Source organism: Pinus tabuliformis, chromosome 1_2, assembly GCF_031772625.1.
Source record: "Pinus tabuliformis cultivar Carrire ecotype Pingquan chromosome 1_2, CPIR1, whole genome shotgun sequence".
Lineage (NCBI taxonomy): Eukaryota > Viridiplantae > Streptophyta > Pinopsida > Pinales > Pinaceae > Pinus > Pinus tabuliformis.
Genome location: NC_142298.1, coordinates 189,504,359 through 189,532,179, shown reverse-complemented (window position 1 = coordinate 189,532,179; position 27,821 = coordinate 189,504,359). Strand labels below are relative to the sequence as shown.

At 42.0% G+C, this 27,821-nt stretch overlaps 1 protein-coding gene across 3 annotated transcripts in view; it reads left to right on the top strand.

Moving 5' to 3' along the window:
• LOC149205128 (lysM domain-containing GPI-anchored protein 1-like) overlaps positions 1-21,869 on the top strand; it is a 42,569-nt gene extending 20,700 nt beyond the window's left edge. The window contains exons 2-5 of one of the 3 annotated variants that reach the window (XM_089394899.1): positions 20,746-20,863; positions 20,968-21,129; positions 21,248-21,279; positions 21,415-21,869. In XM_089394899.1, coding sequence (XP_089251025.1) covers positions 20,746-20,863; positions 20,968-21,129; positions 21,248-21,279; positions 21,415-21,680 — 578 coding nt within the window. In that variant the 3' untranslated portion in view covers positions 21,681-21,869. Of the gene's footprint in view, positions 1-20,745; positions 20,864-20,967; positions 21,134-21,247; positions 21,280-21,414 lie in introns of those variants that run through there. The other 2 variants (XM_089394900.1, XM_089394901.1) reach the window with 2 other exon arrangements.
• Positions 21,870-27,821: the final 5,952 nt, after the last annotated feature.

The window sequence follows — 27,821 nt, the reverse complement described above, 5'->3', positions numbered from 1 at the left end:
GGGCTACCTCGATCTTGCATGGGCATTTTGACTTGACAACTTACTCTATTCTAAGTCAAGGATCTTCTATATGGATTCTACTCAGCGAGATGTTTCTGTTGATATATGGCACACCAAGTAATTTTTCACGGTTTGAGAAATATTCATGTTCGAAGTTAGTAACCCCAGTTAGTGGGCTAAAACCCTATGGAGTTGTGGCATGGCACTCATAATTGGTTGTGGTCATTGAAAAGTCAATAATTAATAATTTTTTCTCTCCTAAAATCCCTCCAATGTTCACTTGTTGAGGACCCTCCCAACTCAAGACATTCATATAAATAATGACCCTCATATCCTCCTCTAGTAGGGATTTTGTGGCTTCAAACAGGTCATCGTGGCATTTTCGCTATAACTTTTTTCTGCGAACCTTCAGAAGCTACAATTAAAACCCATTTGAGTTGAAATCTTGGTGAACCTTGTGACTGAATTTTAGATCTTGGTTCGCTATATTTTTGGAGATATGATTTGAGGAAGTTAGGGTTTTTGCAGGCTCCCGAATTCCATGTCAAACAAGTGACGTTGGAAAAATCATCATAACTTTCTCTCTGAGCATTGGATTCAAATTTCGTAAATAGTCACAGAAAGAGGACAGACTGTAGTTTGTTGAGTAGCGTTTTCAGGGCCGAAGGTCGCAACAGTGACACGTGGCACTTCGTACAAGTTCGCTTTACTGAACCAGTCTATAATCAGGTCATCAGAGGAGATTGGGCATACCTCTTTCTTGAAGAATCCAATCTTGATCAGACCTGTGGGGTTGGAAAGAGGACTCAGAGGGCTACCACAAGAAGAAATTTCAGACCCTGGAGATCTGAAATTACATAGGTACAATAGATTCAATATTGAGCTCCTAGAAGGCAAGAAAAAGCATGCATTGAAGGATCACTGCAGTAAGGACCACACATCAATAGCCAAGGGTAAGTCTCTTACAACAAGGTATGTATGATTAGTGTTTACATTTGAAATATGAGTATCATCTCTGACATATGTTTTTGCAGGACAACGTAAGTACATACAGGGTCTTGGTTATATCTCTATGTCTCTATATGTCACAGTTAGTTTTGATACCACATTTCGGATGTCCTATTCTTGATACTACACATTTGATGCTACATATTCTTGATGCTACACCAAGTCTGCTAAATCTATATGATGTTGTAAGTTCATGTTACTTGTCTTGTCATAGTTGATAGAATGGTCTCTGTTGTTGTACTTAGAACTTGGTCCATCACAAGTCTAGGGTTTGTCATTAGTTTCTATTGTATATATCTTTAGGTCAGTTTTGGATATAGTCTTGCATAGAGTCCAGGCCTAAATCGAGAGTGGGAGTCTTTGTCTGCTGCTGCAACAAGTCAACAACAAAAGCAACAAGCACACTTCAGGTACGCATTGTAATTTTAATTTGTATTTATTCATTATTATGCACTTACACATGTTTTGCAGGCAGAGGTAAGTTGAAGGGTATTTTGTTTTGTTTTGGGATTGTTTCGCCGAGCAAATTTTGCATGCAGGTAGAAGAAGATTCAAGTACAACTTCAAGCAAGAATTCAAGAGCAGAAGTATCAAATCAAAGGAAGCATTGTAGTGGGACATCCTTTGAAGACATGACAACCATCCGTATATTGTGAAGAAGTGTCAAGGCCAAGAGTCATCATTGTAAAGTTGTAAAAGAGTCATTTGTAAAAGTGTCATCATTGGAAGAGTCATTATTGCAAAAGAGTCAATCTGCCTAGAGTCAATAAGACATTATTGGGAGGTATAGGAGTCTCTGTGGGGATAATGTCATGGTTGGGTTGCAGGTCATAGTGTGATTGGGTGTTTGGTCAAAATCATTGTAAATCATATTGTATCGTGGATCGTTGTCCCTGGTACGGGAATCCACATTATTGTCTCATTTCAGTCATTATAGGGTGGCAGGGAGGTGCTAGGCTGGTGCATGAAGTCGCTTATAGGTTGGAGCCTGTGAACACTTCAGGGTGGTAGGTTGGTCTAGGATGTTGGGGCATCCATTTAGTTGACTATTGAAAAAACCAGGGCGTTGGGGCATCCTTCTAGTGGGAGCTGGAGAAGAATGCTTTTCTAGAATTCTAGGAAGTTGTTGCTTTCATTTCAGTTGGGGCTGAAGATTAAAGAATTTATTAGAAAAGTGTTCGGTGGTTTTGACCCGGAGGGGGTTTTCCACCTAAAATTCTTGTGTCTATTGTGTTATTTTATTTACTGTTATTACTGCATAAACATTAATAATAATTGAAGATTAACTAATGCTTTGAAAATATTTAAAAGTGCTAATTGCTAAGGAATACTGATTCACCCCCCCCTCTCAGTATTTCCAACAATCAAGTCCTTTTTCTCAAGAACAAGTTGAAAGACATCAAGATGGATAGAGGAGAGTCTATCCAATCCTATTTCATGAGGATTACCGAAATCAAGAATGATCTTCTATCTATTGGAGAAGTTGTTGGTGACAAGGAGCTCATTCTTATTGCACTTGGAGGTCTTACAAGAGCATGGGATGTGTTTGGCACCACCATCCTCAACAATGACAAGATTCCGTGTTTTGATAAATTATTGGCTAGATGCACTCAAGAATAAATAAGGATGATGGAGGGAGATAAGCCCTCAAATGAAAATGATCCTATTGCTTTCTCTGCTCATTCTAAAAGGAAGAACAACGCTGGTCCAAGATGGCAATGTCAAGGATTTAAGCCGGGATTCAAAGAAGGAAGAAAAGGAAGATGTTACAATTGCAACATGTTTAGCCACTATGCTAGAGAATGTCCTCGCAAGAAGGATAATCCAAGGGATGATGACAACAACAACCACAACAACTACAAAGGTAGTGGCAATCAAAGGAACAACAAGTTCAACAACAAAGGAAAGAGGAATTCTCCCGCTGCTCGATATGGAAATGGTCATCCTACCAAAAGATCAAGAAACTCCAGGTATGAGGAAAGTAATGTTCTAGAAAAACAAAATGAATTTTATCTTATTTCCGCTTTATCTACTGCCTCTCCTCCGGATACATTGGATCATTGGCTGATTGATAGTGGAGCCTCAAGGCACTTCACTGGGTACAAAGAGGCCCTCTCGAATTTGGTTGAAAAGAAGACTAACTTGCAAATCATACTTGGAGATAATGCCACCTATCCTGTGAAAGGAATAGGTACCACCACTCTTCACTTGAATCAAGGTCAGACCATTCATCTACAAGAAGTATTATATGTGCCCGATTTGAAGAAGAAGCTGGTATCTATTTATGCGATAAAAGATAAAGGCTTCAAGGTAGAATTCGTTGATGGAAAGGCATGTCTTTGGCAAAGAAACCCTAAAGATGCATTTACACTTGGATTTAGGGTTGATGGTCTTTATCAAGTTGGAGGAAATCTTTTGGGAGCCATGTCTTGCGATACTTCTCTTCAATCCGAATTGTGGCACCAAAGATTTTCCCACCTTCATTACAAAGTTGTACCTAGGGTAAGGAAGATGGTCACAAGTATGCTCGATTTCAACATGAATCATGAAGGTGTTTGTCAAGGTTGTGCAACTGGGAAACTTATAAGGGGACCATTCCCCTCAAGCAAAAGTCAAACTTTTGATATTCTACAACTAGTCCATTCCAACCAATCTGGTATGTTGCCCGTAACATCATTAGGAAGCTACTTATATTATGCTATTTTTGTGGATGACCTCTCTCGCAAAACATAGATCTATTTCTTGATGAAGAAAGATGAAGCATTCAAATTGTTCTGTGCTTTCAAAGCCTTGGTGGAGAATCAAACAGGGAAGAAGATCAAAATATTGAGGATCGACAATGGGACTGAATATGAATCAAATGAATTCAATGACTATTGTAGAGAAGCTGGCATTAAGAGGGAGACAACCGTTGCATACACTCCTTAGCAAAATGAAGTTGCTGAAAGAAAGAATCAAATGATCATGGAAGCCACCCATGCCAAGCTTCATGATCTTAGTCTACCGAAATTCTTATGGGGAGAAGCTGCAAATATTGTTGTATATGTTCAAAACAGGTGTCCACATCAAGCATTGAATTTCAAGACACTCGAAAAATTTTCATTGGTAAGAAACCTGATGTTTCTCATTTTAGAATATTTGGTTGTCCCATATATTTTCATGTGCCTAAAGAGAAGAGAAACAAGTTGGGAGCATGCGGGAAGAAAGGAACTTTTGTGGGCTATAGTGAAAACTCAAAGGCATATAGAATCTATGTGCCTAGTCAAAGAGATGTGGAAGTAACCCATGGTGTCACATTTGATGAAGACACTGCTCTTGGGAAAGCAAGAGATCTCCCCATTCCAGGAAAAGAAAATGATGTTACTACAGGAAGCAGGAAGAACCTTCGTCCGATGAGCCTATGCCCGATGTTGAAGGTCCGATGGATCCCATTGATCCACCTCCTAGTGATCCCTCTACCTCAAAGAAAAGACTGTTGTGGCTCAAAGACACTCTTGAAGATGCTGAAAAGCATATTGCTCCAAGAGGGACATTTTGTGAAAGTAAGAAGCCCACCAGGTATCAAGGATACCTTGCTGCCATGAGTACTATTGTTCAATTTGAGCCTTGTACGTTTGAAGAAGCTGTGAAATACCAAGTATGGAAGGATGCAATGAATGAGGAGTACGAATCCATCATGAAGAATGATGTTTGGGATGTGGTTCCTAGACCTAAGGACAAGTCTGTGGTCACGTCTAAATGGATTTACAAAATCAAACATGGCATTGACGGGAGTGTTGAAAAATGCAAGGCCAAGTTCGTTGCTCGAGGCTTCTCTCAAAAGGAAGTGGTGGACTATGATGAGATATTTGCACTAGTTGCCCGATATACCACTATCTGTTTGATTATAGCTCTTGTTGCCTCTCAAGGATGGAGCCTACACCAAATGGATGTTAAGACTTCTTTCTTGCATGTCTCCCTCCTACTCGGAACAACCTAAGGGGTTCGAGGTACAGGATCGAAGGACACATGTATGCAGATTGAAGAAAGCCCTCTATGGGTTGAAGCAAGCCCCCAGGGCTTGGTATGGGAGGATTGATAACTATCTTATGAAGCTGGGATTTACAAGGTGCAATGCTTTATGTGGATGATCTCTTTTTGACAGGTGAAAACCCTCTCATTTATCAATGCAAGAGGGAGTTGGCTTCAGAGTTCGAGATGGACCTAGGACTGATGCATTACTTCCTAGGGCTGGAGGTCTGGCAAAAGCTAGGTGAGGATTTCCTTTCTCAAGGAAAATACATTGTGAAGCTGCTTGAGAGATGTGGGATGGTGGATTGCAAGTCCGTGTCTACTTCGATGGAACTCGACTTCAAGAAGCTATGTGGAAGTGTTGTTGAGCCTGAATTGGCGAACCCTTCCAAATATAGACAACTTGTGGGGACCTTGATGTTCTTGGTAAACTCCTGTCCTGACATATGCTTCGCTGTGAACACGTTGAGTCAATTTATGGTTGAGCCTTATCACATACATTGGATTGCTGCTAAGAATCTCTTGAGATATCTTTGGGGCATACTACATTATCGACGGAGATACACTGCCGAGAATTTGAGGCTGCATGGATATACAGATGCTGACTGGGCTGGCAGTGTGGTGGATCGTAAGAGCACATCTAGATGTTGCTTCTCATTGGGGTCTGCTTCAATTTCTTGGATGAGCAAGAAGCATAAATCGATTGCACTAAGCACCGCCGAGGTCGAATACATTGCAGCTAGTATGGCTTGTTGTGAAGCTGTTTGGTTGAGGAAGCTCTTCAGTGAGCTATTTGAGCACGTGTTGGATACCATCGTGATCTTTTGCGACAACCAGAGTGGGATTTGCCTTTTAGAGAATCCTGTGTTCCACGACTGCTCCAAGCACATTGATATCAGGTACCATTTTATCTGAGATATGGTACAACGGGGAGTAATAAGGCTCCAACACATCAGGACTGATGAGCAGGTCGCAAATATCCTCACAAAGCCATTGGGGAAGGTCAAATTCTTAACCTTCGAGAGAGACTTGGAGTTGTGGAAAGATCCTCCCATGAGGGTCTCGCTTGAGTTGGACATTGAGCTTTGAGAGCTCCTGGGGGCTTGGCGTACTTCTTGGAGCTATGAGCAACCATAGGGTGAGTGGTTCACATTCTCCTATGTGGCGCACTGTTTACAGGGTGAGTGGTTCACCTTCCCTTGTGATACCCCTTGGTGACGTGTGTAGGGTGAGTGGTTCACCTTCCCCTACGATTGACATATGCATAAGATGAGTGGTTCACCTTCTCCTATGGCATATGAGCAGGATGAGTGGTTCACCTTCTCCTGCTGATGCCCCAGCGTACATCTTACCCATGTAGTCTAGGACTCATGTGAAGTACCTCTCATCTGGCCAATGAGTTGGGAAATGTGGATAGGGACCATAACACTATCGATGGACGCATTGTGTATTGCTGTACTCCCTATGTCTAGGATGCATGGTGTTCAACAACTTGATCTGGGATCATTTGAGGTTCTACCTCTAGACTGACTTTTGTCAGTGGCGAGTGGTAAGGTCTTGTGACTCACTCTTGGTCAATTCTTCTTCATTATTACTTCATGGTTCGGTAGGGTAGAGATGAGATGACATAGATGGTACATAACGATAGGATGGCATGATGATAGATGGATTGGCAGGTGGAATTCTCCCTAGTTGAGAGGGAGTGTTAAAATTGGTAACTAGGGCCACCTTGGGACAACTCATTTGATGGCGATGATGATTGCATTGGATTCCTCTTTTCGAGAGGTCCAAGATTGATACAAAGATCATCTCATTCGGACAAGAAGAAGTGTGATTTTGAATTTGTGCCCACACATGTGCAAATTGTTCAGGTCAGCTTCATCATTATGTAGGCTCAAGAAGCCCAATGGATGTGTCTCTTCACCCGCAACGAAGTGTATAAATCCAAGAGACCTCTCTCATCATTTGGCACATTCATCACTAGCACATTTCTCTCTCTTCATCAGATTGGCTCATACAACTATTGGGCAGCCTCTCTCTCACACACGTGTGGTAAGGAGAATGGATTTTCTGAGTAGAAATTACAGGCGAATTTCAGACTTCAGGGACAAGTTTGATCAACATTGACTGAGGTGTTTTTGACTGAGTTTGAATTCAGTTTTTGGGTCAAAAGTTCGATTTTCTTAGGCCACATTACTAGGCACAAAAACCGAAAATTTCTGTGTTGGTTGACCGACGTTGACTTTAGGGTTGACTGTTATTTGACCGCAAAAAATTACAACTTTCTCTCTCCTTTGACCGAGTTTGACCGAGTTGTTTTGGGCTGAAATTGACCTCTTGATCAGGCTGAGTTTGACCAAGGAAGACCAAATTGCTTTGAGGAAGATCTGCTGTTGTTTTGACTAGTGTTGACTTTCTGGTTAGGGCTGAAGTTTGACTGCAGAAATTTAGAGCGCTGTTTTGACTTTGTATTGGGCAAGTCAATTTGATTTTTGTACTCTCTGCTGAATTTTTTGTGAAAATTTCTGAATCTAACATAGCAAAAATCCTACTGCAGAAAACTGATTTACATTACCTACTTGTTTTCTTCATTTAACAAGTTATTTTTGGAAAATATTCAGAAAATATAAATGTAAATACACTGCAACCTACACCACCATATAGATCAACAACTGAAAAAAAAGAGACATCATGTAAAGGACACTTATTTTTGGACTAAACATCCCTGGAAAAACCCAATGCAGGAAAACAGGTGCAACAGATATGAGGGTTTTATTATTAAGCAGATTTCTTAATACAACTAGGGTGCCAAATCCAGCACACCCAACAGAGAATAAACCTGGCAGAAGTACCTCTATCCGGAGACAGATATTTTCGCGAATCCAGCAACTGGATGAACAAACCCCACAGGTGACTGCATTGTCCCCAGTGCTGGGTAGCGATGGCTGCTCCAAGCGCTGTGCTGGAACTACATCACCTCTAGGAGTTGAGTCACCCACCCAGTGAGCCTTCTCGGCTCAAAAAGTCGATATGTTAAACTGTTGCTCTCTCTGCCTCACAGAAACCCCAACGTTGCCTCTGAGTGACTGCATCAGCTCCTCTAGCTTCTGCGTCACCCTTTCTGGAGCTGCGCTGTCTCTTCTGGTGCTGCTCTGCCTCTCTGCTATGTATTCTTGGCCTTGGAATTAAGTCCCTATGCTGAACTGCCCCTCTGCTAGAGATCTCCCCAATCGGTTTCCTTCCTGAAATCTTCTCACTTCAGAAAATCAATTTTCTCTATCTCTGTGTGTGTTCTCTAACTGACCCCAAGATTTCCTTTATATTTTTCCTGTTGAGAAATGAACGGCCGTGATCTAATCTCTAATCAACGACTAAGATTAAATTATACTTGATCCTCGTCTCTTAGAAGCTTGTCACCCATATTTTCATTAATACCCATTAATATTTTTATTTTCCTAAGGTTAGACTTAGGAACCCCATTAAAAATATTAATTATTTTAATAAAATACAATCCGGGTGGAATTTCACCAAATGATTTCTGGGTCTTAGGGATCTCACGTGTTCTAGCCCCTCCACAAAATTTCGGAGCTAGAGCACATCTGATGCGACCCAAAATCAACACTCCCTCTTAGCGAGGAATGTACTCTAGCCTCTAGCAATATTTCCTAGTAAAAGTATCACACTGATCCACTGCATTGGTTTTCTGCGCTGCTGATGCTTGGCCTGCTGCCCCTCATCCATTGTGCTGTTGCACCCCTGTACTGTTGCCCATGACACTGCCACTGTCACTGCTACATCTGTACTGCAACTCCCTCCCAATATGCTGCATCATGCTGCCCATAGCATTGCCACTGCTAACTGCTGCAATGCAACTTAGTTGCTAAGAAGTAAGCAACTGAAAAGCCACCCAAAAGTTGACATGCTAGTCAATGTGGATACCCTGTGATGTTGAAGCTACCTCTGCTGCTAATTTGTGCTGACCCTCTGATGCTATTGCGCTGCTGTTGTATTTGCTTTGTGCCTCCCACACTGCTGCAACACTCTACTGCGCTGCTTTAGACTTTGGCACTCTAGCTCTGCCACTGTTGCTCCATCATCCCTCGCACCAATTGACTCCCGTCATTCTACTACTGTCATTAAGGGCTCCCGTAGCCATATGTGATCCAAGAGTTTGGGCACCTCAAGGATCTTGCCCCTGTGTAGTTCTCCCGACTACAACTCAATATCGCTCCACCTCTTCTCTAGAGGTGCATGAGCACTCATGGCGCAATCCTCATCATCGTCCTCTTTGTCAGCTTTCGCTGGAGTAGCTTTTGAGTCAAACTTCTCTTCCTTGCCCTTCTTCTGAGGGCACTGAGTGGCAAAATGACCTAGTTCTCCACAACTGAAGCATCTGACTTTGGATATGTCTTTCTTTTTCCTCTTCTGCTGCGCTTGCTGTCCTGCTAATGCGAGACCTACATCCTCCTCTTCCTCCTTCTCGACTCTGATCCCTTTGTTGCTGCTTCCCGCCTTGGTCAACCGTCTGATCTCTTCCTGTCGAAGAGCTGCCCACATCTCCTCCCAACTGGGGAGAGAAGCCCTGCCCAAGATGCTTTGGACAAAGGTTTCCCAGTCTTCAGTGACTGCATTTAGGGCAACCCTGACCATGAATTCAGGATCTGGTGTAGACCCTACAGAAGTTAGCTGGTCTCGGATCCCTTGCAACCTGAGAAGGAAGGGATCGATTTCTTCTCCCTTCTGCATCTAATACTGTCTCAGCTGACTCTCAAGCAACATCTTTCGTTGAATGGAAGTTCCCTCGTACAAAGTGGTCAAGGCCTCCCACATTTCCTTGCTGTGTCCTTCTTAGCAATATGTGGGATCATATGATCCTTGACCTTTCCAAGATCATGCACTTCGCTTTAGCCTGAGCCTCCTCGTACTTCTTGAGAGGATCAACATCAACCGGAACAACAACCATCTTCAAGGCATAATCCTTGATGTGATTTTTGTCCAAAACTGCCAGGATCCTGGCCTTCCAGATGACAAAGTTGGATGCTCCATCCAACCTGTCCTGATCCCTCAGTCCATTAACTGCCATCTCTGCTCAAATGAGTGTCGAACAGGTTCTCTTCTCCCTCTTTCGCTGCTGCCCCAACAAAACTTGGATCTAGATTTCTTTGGCGCTAGAAATCCTCTAAGGAACAAGCTCCCTCTGAAATTCGATTTCCTTCACGGAAATCCTTCTGCCAACAACTGTCAAACCACCCCTCTCTAATCTCTCTTTGCTACTGCTCAGCACTAGATCTAGATTTCTTGGCAAGAAATCTTCTGAGAAACTGATTCCCTCTACTTTTCTTCAGCCCCACTAGGTACTATTCTACACCAACAGAATCAACACCCCACCAGCACCACAAATCTGATTTGCACTGCTCTTACTGACCCGACAACTTGCGGATCTGAGCTCCTCAGGCTTTGCGCAGTCACTATGTGAGCTAGATCAGCTTCCTCCGGCCACTGCGTCACTACTTCTCGGACCAAAAAGCTGATGTGGCTCTGCGTGAGCCTTATTTGCCCCTCTCAGTGTCTGTGTTGACTTAGAGAGTTGACGCAATCACTATGTGGGCTCCTCTCGGCTACTACGTCACCTCCTCTTGGCTCAGAAAGCTGACGCAAGCATTGCGTGAGCTTTTGCGTCACTCCTCCTGCCTCAGAAAGCTGACACAAGCACTGTGTGAGCTTCTGCGTCACTCCTCCTGCACTGCGTCACCCCTTCAGCTGCTTCTCTGGCTCTGGAACAACACTGTCACTTGGTACAACTGCCTCTCTGCAGCAGATCTGCTGGATCTTCTCGGCTGATGGCTTCAGTGTCCTATGGTCTGCAATTTCTCTGATACCATGTGAAAATTTCTGAATCTAACACATCAGAAATCCTATTGCAAAAAATTGATTTACATTACCTACTTGTTTTCTTCATTTAACAAGTTATTTTCGGAAAATATTTAGAAAATATAAATGTAAATACACTGCAGCCTACACCACTATACAGATTAACAAATTAAAAATAAATGAGACATCATGCAAAAGACACTTATTTTTGGACTAAACGTCCCTAGAAAAACCCAATGCGGGAAAATCAGTGCAACAGATATGAGGGTTTTATTATTAAGCAGATTTCTGAATACAACTAGGGTGCCAAATCTAGCTCACCTAACAGAGAATAAACCTAGCAGAGGTACCTCTATCTGGAGACAGATATTTTGACAAATCCAGCAACTGGATGAACAAACCCCACAGGTGACTGCGTTGTCCCCAGTGCTGGGCAGCGATGGATGCTCCAAACTTTGCGTTGGAACTGCATCACCTCCTCTAGGAGCTGCGTCACCCTCCCTGTGAGCCTTCCCGGCTCAAAAATTCGATATGCTGAACTGCTACTCTCTCTGCCTAACAGAAACCCCAGCGTTGTCTCTGAGTGACTGCGTTGGCTCCTCTAGCCTCTTTGTCACCCTTTCTGGAGCTACGCTGTCTCTTTTGGTGCCGCTCTGCCTCTCTGCTATGTATTCTTGGCCTTGGATTGAAGTCCCTCTGCCAAACTGCCCCTCTGCTAGAGATCTCCTCAATCGATTTCCCTCCCGAGAACTTCTCACTTCAGAAAATCGATTTTCTCTATCTCTTTCTGTGTGTTCTCCAACTGACCCCAAGCCTTCCTTTATACTTTTCCTGTTGAAAAATCAACGACCGTGACCTAATCTCTAATTAACGGCTAAGATTGAATTAGACTTGATCCTCGTCTCTTAGAAGCTTCTCATCCATATTTTCATTAATACCCATTAATATTTTTATTTTCCTAAGTTTAGACTTAGGAGCCCCATTAAAAATATTAATTATTTTTGTAAAATACAATGCGGTGGAATTTCACCAAACGATTTCTAGGTCTTGGAGATCTCATGTGTTCTAGCCCCTACACAAAACTTCGAAGCTAGAGCACATCCGATGCTACCCAAAATCAACACTTGATTTAATAATAAGAAGAATTGATCAAGGGGTTTCCCCACATTGGGGTTTTCCCTTGGCATCCGCCAAATCTGGTGTCCTCTTGTCTTGGCTTGTCTTCTGCGTTTTGTTTCATGTTCTATCTGCTTTTACTGTCAATGTGATTATTGTGATTGCTATTGGAAACTGAAAATTGTTATTGGGCTTCTAAGGAACATTGAAGTAAATTGTGCTAAGCATAGAACATACCATTGTTATCTAAAATTAACATCCCTGCATCAATTGTATGTTTCCTCGCCCATTTGTCAAGAGCATATGTTAGAAGGTGGGCAATTTGATCCAAAAGATATGTTTTTCATTGTGCAATTGGGTGCTTATGCTTATTTTTCATTTGGGCACTTTGGGTATGGATTATTGGGTGACTTGGAAGAAGGAAGGATTTTGACCATGGTTTTGTTCCCTCACCTTAAATGGGGAGTTAATATTCAATCCTAGTCCTGTGGGATCTCCCCTATTGTCCTATGGCTTTAGGAAAGACACTACTAGGGAAAACCCCGATTTTGGTAGCATAGTCCCATTTCCCCATTCCACATTTTTCACTCCCCTTCGCACATTACAAACCCTATTTCATCATTTTTCTTCTTTGGGTCCACAGGGCACTGGCACACCCCCTCCCCTTGCCCACGTATCTGGGTTGGGCTTGGAAACGTTGCCTCAAAGGTTAATGCAGCTAAAAGTAAGTTAAAAGCATATCATGGCCACAAGTAAGAAACACAAGGAAAAGAAAATCATAAAATGCAAAAGATGGCCGAGACATTTAATATAACATGTGAACAAAAGCCAAACATGAGCTCTACCCATTATCATTATGCCCATCACCCTGGTTCCTAGGGCCCATGAGTGCCCCTCACATCATAAAGGAACCCATGCACGTTCCAACCCCTGTTGGGCAATGAACTACCCCACCTTTAGGGGGATAATCACTACTTTACATCATTCTCAACATGCTCTTATTTCTTGGAGCCCTGAGGGGCAAATAAAGAGGGGTGGAAAAATAAACGCTGGGGTAACTCATGTAACCACAATTTCTCCCTTCTCAAATTTGTATGCCCAATATGTCGACATCCCTCATCATTGCTATCCTTGTACCCATGGCATTGGGCCTTGAGAGCCCTATGTCCCCATCCATTTCATCATCATTCACATGCGACCTATTGAGTGAATGATGTACCAGGGACCTGTCTTTCCCCTTGGGGGATGGGAACACGTAATAGGATCATTTATTAGCCACTCCTACCTAGCGAGGTAACACTACTTTGAAATTAAAACCCCAAATTTGGAAGAGAAGCCCCATATGAAGTCTCAATTTGCCCTTGATTAACAAGCTTGGTTCACTTAGATGCATAAATGATTAATGTTACCTAATGCTGAAGATGCAACATTAGACATTATGTGTGATTAGGCAGGTGGTTTCATCATGGGTTGGGCAACTTAATTGGGGCCTAAGTCCATTAGAGGAGCATATGACATCCTATGGGTGAAGCGTTGCGAGCCATGGGACTCTTGTTGCTTGCAGAGCATCATCATTCCACTCCATGGGTACCTACAACCAATGTTTTAAAATTCTGACTCGGGTTCGGAACTGACCGAGGGTCGACTCCGACTCCAACTCGGTATCGACTCGACTAGTTTGATTTCAATGATTCGGTCGTTGTAAAAAATACATTATTTTTTATTTATTTATGAAAAATCATACTTTTAAAATTTTTCATTCATGTTTCCAAACACAAAGCATTAGAATATAGAGAGAAGACAACATATGATCCAAGTAGGCTCATGAATATATCCGTTATATCCAAATGGCACCCAGTGCACTGTCCAATACATACATGATATAGAGATCAGAACAAAAGCACATAACCAAGGAGGCTCTAAATGGCCTCTGGCCCTCTACAACAAAAAGTAAAACATCACTAGTCACTAGTCACTAGTACTATTGGCTACTGCTAGAGAAGCCAACATCATCTGGCTCAAACTCTGCATCCGAGTCAGATAGGTAAATCCATGACTCCTCCTCCTCATCACCATCTCCAACTGCAACTGTATAAGCAGTAGCACTAGCAGGCGCAACAATTGCACACTGGGATAGACGAGATATGCTCTTCCGTCGTGGCTGAGTAGAGAAGTGCTTGCAACTGGAGGACTTGGGGTTGGGCCTGGTACTAGTGGATCTGCATTTAACTGAATGTGATGTTCAACTACTGCCTCCATCTGTAAATCCAAATCAACACCAATATCCTCATCAGAATCAAACTTTGCTAGATGACTCTCCACTACCCAATTTGATGTTGGATCGATATCTTCCAACACAATAGGATCTATATCAGGGCTTTTGTTTAGAAATTGGTTGTGTCGTAGCCGGAGGTTGTATTGGACATAGACTAGATCATTTAACTGTTTTTGTTCCAAACGGTTTCTCTTCTTCGTGTGAATCCTCTCGAAGACAGACCAATTGCGCTCACACCCAGTAACACTGCAAGTTTGACTCAAAATACAGATTGCAAACTTCTGCAATTGAGGACAATGGCTACCAAATGCCTCCCACCATTGTGCTGCAAAAAACATAGTTGTGTAATGAGTTAGCTCAACAAATTATATCTAACTTTCAAATTATAAACAATTTAACAAAATAAGAATTTGAAAATTGAAATTGTTTGTTTACCTAGCTCATCTGCTTCCCTTGCAATCCTTGCTAGGTTCTTGCCAAAGGTACCTGTGGCTCTGATGAAACAAGTGATTTGTCGGTGTATCTCCAACTGGTCACTCTCCTTAGGGACTATGCGATCGATGTAGTCAATCAATCTATCTCTAACCTCCCCAGTCAAAGCTTCTGCCTCCAGAGCTTTATAATGATACCTTGGGTTCAGAAAATACCCAACTGCACATATAGGGCAATGGAGTTGATTGTTCCATCTTTGATCAATGATTTCCCAATTGGTCCCATACTTAGCCACTCTATCCTTGTATGCTTTCTTTATTTGCTCCTTTGCTTGATCCATATCCTCATAAATGAAGCCCATAGCCAATTTTTCCCCATCCACCAACCGCAACACCTTAACCAGTGGCTCAACAACCTTCACAATCTCTGTTGCCTTTTTCCAAAATATTTCTTCATTAACTTTCTTTCTCACATCTTTGCCATCCTGTTTGCGAGACCATTGACATTCATTCCATTCATCACTGGAAAACACCATTTGCAAGTTTCTATGTTGGGAAAACATAGATTGCAATGTCAAAAAATGAGTTGCAAATCTAGTGATGGTAGGCCTAATAATATCCCTGCCCCCTGTATGTTTCCTCATCAGGTTCAAAATCCATGAATGATTGTAGATATATTTTGTTATGCTTTTGGCATGCTCTACAGTGTTCTTGATCTAGTCTATTTTACCAATATCCTCAAGCATGAGGTCTATGCAATGTGGAACACATGGGGTCCAAAAGATGGTTTTGTGTTTTTCCTCTAACAATTTACTAGCAAGAACATAGTTAGAGGCATTATCTGTGATGGTTTGAACAACATTAGCCACCCCCACCTCTTCAACAACCTCATCCAAAAGTTGAAACAACAAGTGTGCATCTTTCACCCTATCAGATGCATCAACTTATTTTAGAAACATGGTTCCTTGTGGGAAAAAGATAAGAAAGTTTTATGATGGTACGATTCCTTTGATCAATTTATCCATCTGACATGATGGTACATCCTGTTTTTTCCCATGAGCTTTTGAAATCTTCCAAATATTCATCAATGGACAAAACCTCTTTTTGCAAAAGAGATCCCCTTAACTCATGCATAGTAGGGCCTTTGAAGCCCTTTCTAGCAACAAATATGGCATCAAACATAGGTTCATAATATGGTGAACGAGAAGCATTGAAGGGGATATCAACATCATACCTCCATCTAGCTATGTAATCACAAACAATTTCTATCAATTCTTTCTTCCAATCGTCATCTAAAGTGTGCTGCATTTGACCTCTATTAGCTTGAGGACCATGTGCACTATCAGAGGGAGAGGAGGGTGTGAAATAAATTTTGATATCACCCTTCTTTTCCATTTTACCCTTAACCCTTTTCTTGAATAGACTCCAAAGAGGGAGGAACATAGCGAAAGGGGTTGGATGCATCTGTGTAAGGGATAGATGAAGAGACCTCATAATCAAAATTGGGGTTGACAACCATCATGTGTTTTGTACTCCTCGTCCTCCCAATTTCAGCCTCTATTTCTTTTTGCCTAGCTTTTTGTTCCTCAAACTTCTCAAAATCTTCTATCAACTCCTTCCTAATCTCCCCAATTTGTTCTGCTTGTGTTGCACATAGAGAAATTTGGCCTCTAATACCAGCCAAGTGTTGTTTCAGCCTATGAATGTCCTTTCCACATCCCTTAATTTTTCTATGACAAAATTTGCAATGCATTTGATTATCAATCATCTCAGCATATGCCCAAGCAACATCTTTCATTTTAGGAGCCATTTTATGATATTTGGACTTGGAAATGAAAGGAAACAAATATGAAAATGAAAAGAAAAAAAAACTATTAAATGTTCATTTCTTTTACAAAAATTACTCTTTTCAATTTCCAGATTTGCAAGAAAAAAAAAAACACGAGCAAAGGCAAATTTTAGAAGTGAAATAAAAAATACCTCTAGGCTCTAGCCTCCTCATTGCTGCTCCAATGGCTGCCCAAGAAGCTCCTCACTATTGCTCCAAAAACCAACTCCACAACTCTTCACAAACTCCTCACAAATTCTCACACAAATGCAATGAGATAGCTGCGAGGAAATGTGAGGGGGTTGGGTAGCTTTTATAGGCTTGGGAGAGGTTAGATGGGCAAAGAGAAAACCTAAAACCAAAAAATAACTGAGTTTGGGGTCCGCATTCCCTCCAAAACGCGCCGTTGACCGAGTTCGATTGGCTCAGCCGGTTCAAGTCGGACTCGACTGATCTGGCTGAGCCGGTTCGGTAACAAACCGACCAACGAACCGGTTTTTGTACCGAGCCGGCCTAGGCAGGGGTCTAGTTCGGTCGGCTCGGCCATTTCCAATTCGGTCCGACCGAATTTTAAAACACTGCCTACAACACCACAACAATCTGCACTTTGCCCACATTGTTCTTGAGATGATGCACATGGACTAGTTTTCCACAACCGACTTAACGGTGTACATAAGATTTGGCAGCTGATCCGAGGCCTAAATGAGGTTTGTCTGACCCCTTGAGACACGGGAGGGCTAGCACCATTCGCCGAGTCCTCAACGATGGAGCAAAATTAGGTTATTCCATCACCAAGAGACCCATGAGACTTATTTTGTGACCCAAACACAAAACCGGGGCCCACATAATGATTTGCATGGAGATCTAGGGTCCAACCCCTAGAGTTGTCTTTGGAGCTCTCTTCCTTCAATTTGGCACCAAGAGAGCTCAAAGCATGCCTCCAAGAGGCCCACGTAGTGATGACATCAACATTTCGGCCCTCTTGTGGGTTTATCTTTATGATTTTACATTGGCTATGTGGTTGCCTTGTAACCACAATTAGTTTTTGTCCTCCATTTGACAACTAAGAGGGGCTTTAGGCTAATATTAGACTTTATTAGACATGTATAAATATGAGAGACCTCATTTAGTCTCTCATCATCATCACACTTGGAATTCGACCTCTTAGAAGAATTTCACACTTGTTCCTTCTTGGCTATTGGAGATTCTTGGAATGCATTTTGATATTTGGAAGCTATTTTGGATTGTCTTTGGCGCCATTTCTTTGGTGAATGGATGGATATACTACATGTTATCTTGTAAGTGCCTTTTGTGAAAATTATCATTTTGAATTTGTCTAATGTATGGAATTGCTACTTTTAGATTATGCTTGATTATGTCCTAATTAGTTGAATTTTTTTTTTAATGTCTATGTAGTTGAGAATTGCATATGTTACTCAATGTATAACATGTAATGAATGTTCCTAGAGGAATTCTTATAAATCTCCATCAAACTCCATTTATCATTGAATAGGTAAATGCTGCAATTTTGATACTTAGGGCATCAAATTTTGGCCTCCTTAGCAACAAATTTGGCTTATCTATCACATCCTTGACTCCATATGCCTAAAGGACAAGGCACTGGTCCAAGTCATTGGTGATCAATCCTAAACTTTCTCCATAATTATTTCTCCTTAAAATCGGTCTTTTTAATGCTAGGGCGAAAATCTAGGATTCAGCTAAATTTTAGGGAGGAGGATTTTTGGTGATTTGAGGGCCTAAACATCAATCTTAGGGTCTAGGCTACCTAACCTCCAAGTTTGGTGAGCATCCACCCAAATTTCATCCATAAAATCTGTTGTCCTAGGTGCTGCTCCAAGAGGGAAACCCTAATCTCTTTTCCTTTCAACTTGATGACTTTTTTGAAGGTTGTACGAGTTTATTACTTGTTGAAGTATATCTTAAGAACTCTTTTCTCTCAGGCCTTGACCTTGTGAATGCCTATTACCATTGAAAGACGTCAAAACCCTAGGTCTTGTGCCTTCTTTTCTAGGGCTTTTCTTAGAGTGCGGTTAACTTATTTGAAGCCTTGTACCTTTATTGAGCCTCTCTTTCGAATGAGATCTAGCTGGATAGCTTTGTGCCTTATACCTAGCATATCTATTTTAATTTTTAAGTGATCTCCTTCTTATTGGGACTCCTCCCATCAATGAAAGTCCATAAAGAGCAGGGGGTTTTCGCTGACGTGACATTGGGCCTCTACCCCATTGTTAACACTTAGTCTAGCTTTTGTCTTGCAGGGTTTCCCTCTTCAAGGCCTGCTAGATTTTGTGGTAACAGTCTAAATAAAAAATAGAAAGGATGAGAGGGGAAGTTCTTTAGACTATATAGTATATGCATCTTCAATTGCCGAATCCTATAAAATCTGCCCCTCCATGAAGATTGAAAATTGGCCAAGTAGGCACTTTGATGCAGCATCAAATTGGGTTTTCTGTCAGCTTTTGTTTGGAATGATGTGAAACTTAAAAGTTATAAGTTTTTGGAAGGTTAGTATAGGTGCATTCTCTACCACTGTGTATGATCTAAGAGTATCCTTTAATATGCAAACTCTTGTACTGAGGCAGAACCTACTCCGCATTGTGAATATACTAATTTCTTGAATTAATATTAAAGTTTTTTTTCTTACTAAAAAGAACAACAACTTGGAATTACAAGACGACACATTCATCACATGAGAGTTTGTTTGTTAAACCTTGTCTACTAATTTTTGGTAGGGAGAATCTCTCATGAAGGGTATTCAAATCTTAATATGATTGTGTGGTTAGGACAAGAGGATTTTATGGACTCAATGAAGGGTCGAAAGATTTGCAGTGTACTCCCTCTCAGTGTTCTCTATTGGTTGGCCTCCGTGGTCAATTTACGTAGAAAACAAGGTTCTTGACTGATTGGTTCAAATAATTTGGGTTGACTCTTTTCCAAGTTTCTTGAAAGATTGGTTTAAATGTTTTGGGTCTTTCCAAGTTTCTTGAAAGATTGGTTTAAATGTTTTGGGTCTTTCCAAGTTTTTTTTTTTTTTTCTAAAATGGGAAGACGTCTTTTTACAGGCAGTAACCCAAAGGCTACATCAGTATCAATAGCCATATTTGGAAAACCCCAAGTAGGGGGAGCATGCCTACCATCTTTGAGCCTGAGTCATTGTCATGACTTACAACTGCTCCAAGTTGCCACTAGACCACAGCTAGAGGAATTGGGTCTTACCAAGTCTCTTAGTGATATATAAATACAATCTTATTTTATATGGTATCCTTTCTTTAGTGTTACACACACACACACAAAGAAGACAAACATGAATATCTCCCACACATGAGATGCAAAGTACCTCACTTCTCTTGGTGCATTTAAATGTTCTTCAAGTACATTAGTAAGCAAAGGAAGCATGAGACTGTCACTGGCTTAAGGTTTAAGAATTTTGGCTGTCAAGCCTCTTCTGACCTTTTGAAGGGGCAGATCCTTTAGTGACTAGTCACTAGTCAACAAGTGCTTATAGCTGTAAAGGCTTTCATCATTCCTAACTAAACCTCCTCTAGTGACTAGCCTCCAATTGCTTAGAGCTGGAAAGTCTTTCATAATTTCTACCAGGTTTAGGAGATTAAGATTTTGTCTTCAATTCACAGTTAAGAGTCCCCACTAGTTGTTTTGGTATGTAATTTAGCAGTGAAGCCAAAATAACACAGTTTGCTTTAAAGTTTCAAGTTACACAGGACAGATAAATGGCTGCAGAGGTTCTACTGAATTGTAAAGATGCTCTAGCACTTGCCTTGCTCAGCACACATTAGTTTGGTTGTGCCGTTTAGCTTTTGATGCTTAAAGCAGATGAACAAGAGCTGATTAAGGTACAATGCATGGCCACCAGAACTATGCATCCTAAAGAGGATCTTGCAGGGCATTTACTTTCACAGCTATGCACAACTTGGCCGTGTCTTGATGGTGGTTGCATGGTGCCCCAAGCACATGTTCCTCATTTTTCGTTTTGGACATGAAGATTTTTAAACATCCCGATTTTTAAAACAACCATGATGCCTGCAGTGAATGATTCCTGCTTGAAGTATGAAATATGATTTGTCAGAACAGAATAATAACTGCATTAGTGGGAGACTGCTAAGATACTGCCTTGCTCATACCCAGAGAGTTTTTTGTAATCTTAACAAATGTGCTAACTTTTGCAGCATGCTCATCAAATATTTCTAGTATTTCCATGGACCGAAGCCTGCTTGTTGCGAATGGGAGTTATGCTATCACAGCCAGTCACTGTTTGCAATGCAGCTGTGGCCCAAGGGATTTAGAGTAAGAGCTTCGTTTCAACTTATTTTTACTTTTTTCTGCTCCAATCAATTTTTTCTGTTTGTTCATCACTATATTTTTCACTCAGTCTATTTGTCAAATGGTAGCCTGTACTGTGCACCAGCACCTCTGGCTGCATCCTATTCTAGCATGCAATGCAACAACAGCAATCTTATGATTGGAAACGTCACTGTCCAGCAAACAAATGGAGGGTGTAACGTTACAAAATGTATGTACAATGGTTATGTTAACAACACAATTCTTACATTGTAAGCACTTTTCATCCTACCGAGATTTATAAGTTTCTAAGGTTACTGCTTAAAGTCTACCATGTCAATAACAGCATTCTGCTAATTTACATCTTTTCAATGTTGTCATGAATTTCAGATTGGAAAATTCACTTCAGCCGCAGTGCCCTGGTATGCATTATGTTTCTCTTAGCATTTATGTAGTCCAACGCATGGACTAGTTTTATTCTTTCTTAGATCCTGTAGACATCCTAAGGATTATCTGCTTGCAAAACTGAAAGGTGATTGACTGGGATTTTTATGCAGCCAAACATGTTCTACCCACCTTGACAAGGCCCCCTTCTACCTTGCCAGCTCCACCAGCTGAAGCTCCATCACCAGCAGCTTTGTCACCAGGCAGATCTACTTCACCAAGAAGTGGAGCTTCTGGATCAGCTTCTGGATCAGTAGAGGTTCCTGCAACTGGACCATCGGGTCAAAATTCTATGGCTCCTGATTCACTTAAATGTATCTTTCTAGCCAGTATGCTAATTTCGGTGTTTCCTCTTCTAGTTCACTTTGGTTATTGGTAGTCACTTATACGGGATTCACAACCTTCTCAAGTTTACATATTCGGTTCTTGAAAAAAATTCGTTATTGTGAAATCTTCGACAATAATAATTATTTGCCAAGATGAAAGCTTCTTCGTCTTTTAGGTATGTCTCTATGCTTCAGGCAATTTATAATATATACGATGTAGTTCTAAAGAAAGTTACTTTTTTTCTGATAAACTCTCTCTGTTTTCTATTTATCACTGTAGATTCTCATCAGTGATGATAATTTCATTCTTTATATTGTTTAATATTAAGAAGAAGAATGCAGAACTATGTCACTAAGTGGCTGAACTCATAAGTATAATCTATAAATAAACATTCGTAGCAGTCGCAAACAAGTTCAGTAAAACCAGTAAAAAGGGGATGAACCAGAGAAAAATTTCATCCTCAAAGAAACTAACTACAAGAAATGAAACCAGTTCTTTGAAATAAAAGGAAACATAAAAAACGAAATGCTATCCAATAACTAAAATCTTTTAATTAGTTTAAAACAAGAGAGAGAATGCTAGAGTCTATTTCTCAATTTCACCCATGGCATGTACTGCCTCAATATCTTCAACTTTCGGCTTTGAATGCTGTGACTCAGCCACTGGAGAATTCCCAATTAATGAGTTGGGGCACATTTTTCATCATATTCTGATGAGGCAGAATGCACTTTCTATACGATGGGCAGGTCATATTTATCATATTGAAGTGGATTCTTCAGACTGCAGTATCTTTAATAATTGGCTTCATTATTACCACATCTCTGAGCAACAACGCTTGATCTCCCTGCAACAAGTGACAATAATTCCTAGACTCTTCTGAGTCTGAGTTGACTCTACACTTTGAATAAACTGGGTCCAGTCAGCGCTTCCAAGTCTCAATTTGCATCTCAAACATGAATTGGATTGACACAATGAGATTGACTCGAGTCTTGACTCATATTGAGACGGTGAGTCAAATTGACTTGACGAGTTTGACTTATAAGTCTCACAAGCCAGACTTGGTCTTTGTCTATAAAAGACACTGAAAAAGATAAAGAAGCACTCATTTTGCTAGTTTTTAAAATCCAATTTCACAATAGAAAACCAGTTAACTTGTTTCGCGTCCAGACCCTGTTGACGGTGCTGGACCTGCCAACATGTCAAGGGGATCTCCCCGGTAAGAAGTCCCAATTAGACCTCAAACTATTTGGTGTAGGAGTCCCAGTAGTGGGTCGTAAGGTAATGCCTTGACCGCGATGTCGCATAGAGGCAAGTAGGATAACTCTATCAGTAGCAAGTGTGTGACTGCTGCAGTGAGTCAAGGAAGGTGAATGAAAACATGGGGGGTGAGATGAGTGCGCCCCTTAGCAACTTGTAGCAGTACTTCGCTGAGAAGGGAACACACGAGCGAAGATGCATCAAGCTGGAAAGCAGATCAGTCAACAATCCAAAGTGATGGTCAAACCAACAACACAACTGCAACAAGATTCATATAATCACATACGAAGCAGTTCATACACAAATACGTAAGTTAAACAACATATATTGCTAAGCAACTGGAGCAGTGCAACTACAATAACAACACATGCATGAAAATGTGCTGACTCTTATTATAAAGAAGTTTAAGTCCCAATCATACAGTACATCCATGTAAACCTGCTAGCCCCGACAGTGGAACGTTACAACCACATCTGCCTGCTCCTCCAAAGAGATGAACTAGCTCCGTGCAGTGGAGAAGCCAAGGTGCGTTACAATACTGTCCAAGCTTTCTCCAAGATAGTCTTATCAAAGGCTTGGCTGACCAAAAGTCTATATAATGAGTTATGAGGGACTATTTATAGCAAAGGGTGGGGTGACCCTTGACATTCCCCTTTGTGACAATTCAACTACCCTCATGATTCTTCACCTACTCTATGACTGTTACATCCAACTATTGACACTTGACTTACACTTGACATGACTCAACATTACAATGCACATGTACCCATTTGAGACAACATGGCTTGAGCAAGCCATGCAAGACATCACTGACACTCGGTCCACTATGATGAGACCAACTCTTTGACATGCTTGTGATGGTGAAGGTGGTGAGTTGATGCCAAGCTTGGTCATCCGTGATGGTGTGCATGCACCTCATGGTGACATCTTGCTGAAGCGAACTCTTGCCTCCGTTGCAACCGGTGCATTGGTTCGGCTCCTTCATCCAACTCATCTGCTAACATGCGCATGGTTTTCTTGGGTGCGGCTGAACCGGCAACACACTGATGCATAGTGTCCGTGTTGATCTTCAAGTGTGTGCTAGTGGTCATGCACATAAACTTGCCGAAGTACATGTTCAGCCCCAGTTAGACTTGCTTCTTGTCTTCGCCTTGGTGAGTGTGTTGAAAGGGTTGGATTGCATGCGTGCGCTCAACGACATGCATGCTGCTAAATCCCTTGCATGCGATCAACGACACTGCTCACTATGTCTACTCCATGTGAGTTGTTGGGATGGATCTTTAACTTGTACGGGCGCAGTTTCATCCGTGAGTGCATGTTGCGCCCACTGCTGTTCTTCTTCCTACTACAACTCATTCATCTGTCCATGCGACTTCATGTTCTTCCTGAGTTGCTGTTTCAGCACATGCAACTCCTTTTTCGTTCCATTCTCTGTCTTCACGCGATCTTCATGTTGCGCCGTCACCTCATAGCCTGAGTCTCCAAAGTTGCTTTCATTATCAGTGGATCTGCTTGATCTTGCAACTTTGTTCCGCCTCTGTGTTGTCAACAACCTTCCTCTTTCATTCATTGCATTCACTGCATTTGCTGCGTTCACTGCATTCGTTGCGTTCGCTGTATTCACTGTGTTCAGTTTGTTGCCTTCCGTTGCGATTCATGATGCTGCTCGCTGTGATATCTTGATGCCCTTGTCTACGAGCTACTTGGTATCTTCGTGAGAAGGCAAGCTCATAGACATTTGATTGATTGCATCTCTAGGTGTGCTGTGAATGGTGTCTTCGACTCTGCTATCTTGGAAACCATTGTACCCGCACCACTGAGAGGCAGATGAACACCTGCAATACCTAGAGACATGACAACACTCATGGCAAGCAATTTGTCAGTCGAAAACCAAAATGAACTTAAGAACTGATTTGCAACATACCTGTGTGACTGCTCATGAAAGTTGCGCAATTTCAGCTGGGGGGTTGGAACACTGACTGCCAAGACTGCACAAGGCACAGTCTGGGCTGTTGGGAGACTGACTCACTGCTGGAACTGCGCAATGCACAGTCCAGTTTCGCTGCTGACTGCTGGAATTGCGTAATGCGCATGGCTGTAGGCTCAGTGACTTCATTGCGCAATTTTTTGGGCCAGTAGTCATTGTCCCTCAGAAATGCGCAAAACAGTCATGGAGGACAGTGCTTGGGCAGAAATGCACATTTCCTAAGAGGAAGACAGAGCCTTCCCTCTCAGGATTGCGCAACGCTGTCTTTGGCAGAGTCTGGGCCAAGGCTTCTCAGACTCGCCGACAGGCCACTGAAAGTGAATGTGAGTGCGAATGCATGGTGATATTGAGTGTAAGCTTAAGTGAATGATCATGCATGCAAACAATGAATGACAGATTCAGAAAACAGAACAACATGATTATGGGTGAGGTGAGTGCCGAATCGGCGACCGTTCATGAAAAACAGTTTCATGCATGCGACAACAATGAGATAGCAACAAAAACTAAAACAGTTCTAAGACAATCTAGTATACATGTAAACGACAACAAGCGTTCAAAGAAATCAAGTGAACAATACTCACACAAGCGAAAACACAAAAAGTGACAGAAATGCAACACAAGTAATGGAAAGCGGACTTACCCCAAAACAACTGAACTGAATGTGCTGGCTGCTCCTAGATGTGATGTGGGATGCTAGAGCTGCAAGGTTGATGCGAGGAATGAGCTCTGCATTGTCTGGTTGATGAGTTTTGATAACATCGAGGTTGTGATGCGCATGCCACAAATCTGGGGAAAACGACACTTGGTGGGAGGTTTCTGAAATGATACTTGCATGTAACCTCCAACTACTAAACATAGATCCCTGAAACAAGGGATGCCTTTGCATGTTGCCTTGGGAGAAGCAGCCCATGCATGCAAGTTTGTTTTGCTCGGTCCCGGAGGGAACTGGTCAACTCAGCTGCACATGCAAGAGGTTGTTCGACTGCTTGAAGGAAATGCGCATTTCTCGCTGGGAGCTGGGCTGACTGCCTAGGAGATTTGCGCAATTTTTGGGCAGAGCAGCTGACTACTGCCCAGATTTGCGCAAATTCTGGGCTGAGCAACCCTGCTGGGGAAAATTGCGCAATTCTTGCTGGGAGTGTTGACTGACAGAATTGCGCAATTTTGGAGCCCAGCAGGCTGCTAGACAGGATTGCGCAATTTCTGGAGGGAAGGCTGGTTTCCCTTCAGATATGCGCAATTTTCTTGGGGAAGCTGCTCAGCCTGCAACTAGACCAAGTCCGGGTGAATAGCCTGTGAGGGGAATGCATCAAGCTTTGATCGACAGGCTGTCTTTGTGCAAGCAAAACACTGAAACTTGTGAACTTGATGAAGCAAGGCAAGCTGCTGTGAAAAGTTGGTAGGGAGGATCCAAAACGGGCCAAGGCAAAATTTTGGAGGGTGGTTGTAGCTGCTACAACACTTGGCGACACACTGGTAGAACTCTAGCTCTCTGAATGGACCTCGTTCGTGAAAAGCAAGTCTAACACCTCTGGAAGTATTGTTTAGTTCTCAACTCATCTTGGCTTCACACTAGATTGATTGTAAGATGTAGCCTCTGCCAAGCCCTTGGTCGATTGACACACATTCCAAGCCAAGGCAACACAGTTGTTTTGTTTGGGGTTGATGCGTATATAGGTGCACAAGCGGTATAATCGTCAGAGTCTTAGTTTCATCTCTGGTGTTGCTCCACTGCCAGTAGGCCTGGACAGTACTTGGGTGGAGTCATGTAGGAACACAAGCATGGCTTCGCTGCTAGCGAGCGTGGTCAGTATCGCGACAAAGTTACTTGCATCACCTCCCTGCGCAGGAAGCGTTTTTCTTCTTTCACCTTATTCATTTTTCATTTTGAATTTTTTGACTTTTCATTTTTCATTTTTTCAACTGTGCATAACAGTTATTCATTTCATAGGCGGAAGAGAGATCCCGACTTATTGAGAGCAGAAGAGGTTGTTCTAGCAGAGAGGTAGTTTATTGTATCTTTGACGCGCCTGTTAAGGTTTCCCCCCTCACCTTACTCTACTTGACTGAGCTGAAAATGGTTAACCCAAAAACAACCGACTAGAGAAGGTGACACTAGTTAGCGCGCAAGCGTTGTGTTTTCACCAAGGTTCACTTCGAACAGTACGTATTTTCCTTCGACGTATCATGGACTAAAAGTAACAAGCTCTTCATACAGAGGCAAGATGACAGATAACCAAGTAGCGATAGCTGCACAGACCCTCTTGTACTTCACCCAACTCGTTTCAAGAGTCATACATGGTTTCATGCAAAACTAACCTCTGAACGAAACAAACGAACTAACAAACATCAAAGCAAAGCAAGAGCAGAAGAGAGTGAAAGAAAAACAATTAAACAAGCAAGCAAGCAAGCGAACAAACAAACAAAGCGAGTAAGCAAACAAGCATGCAAGCAAACTGACTGAAAGAAAGCACTACTCCTACTCCTACACTAATGGTGCAAGGGCCTGATCACGTGAAGTGATATTTCCAATGTAGCCACCGACGCATTGGTAGACCCATATTGGTGAAGACTTGGTCTGCGAGCAACCCAGCTGTGCGAACCAACAAGCAAGAAAGATATAACAATGAAGACAACCACACTTCGTGTTTGACAGTGCCCACATGACATAAGTGAGTGCAAGTGCATGACGAGCAGTTCGTGGACTTATCATAGTGTTGTGTGACACTGCGTGCAACTTTGAAGCATAAGCACACTCTTGACTGAGACATGCAAGCAAATGAAAGAAACAAAGATAACTTGCGTCGTACATGTGTGCTTGCAATGTAAGATTCCTCCAATGCATGAGCGATGGGATCGTGCAGTTCGAGTGGAGGAAGTGTGATCTGTGTGTGAGATGGATCTTCAATGCATACAGATGAGTGATGAGGAGCCTTGGGTGATTGAACA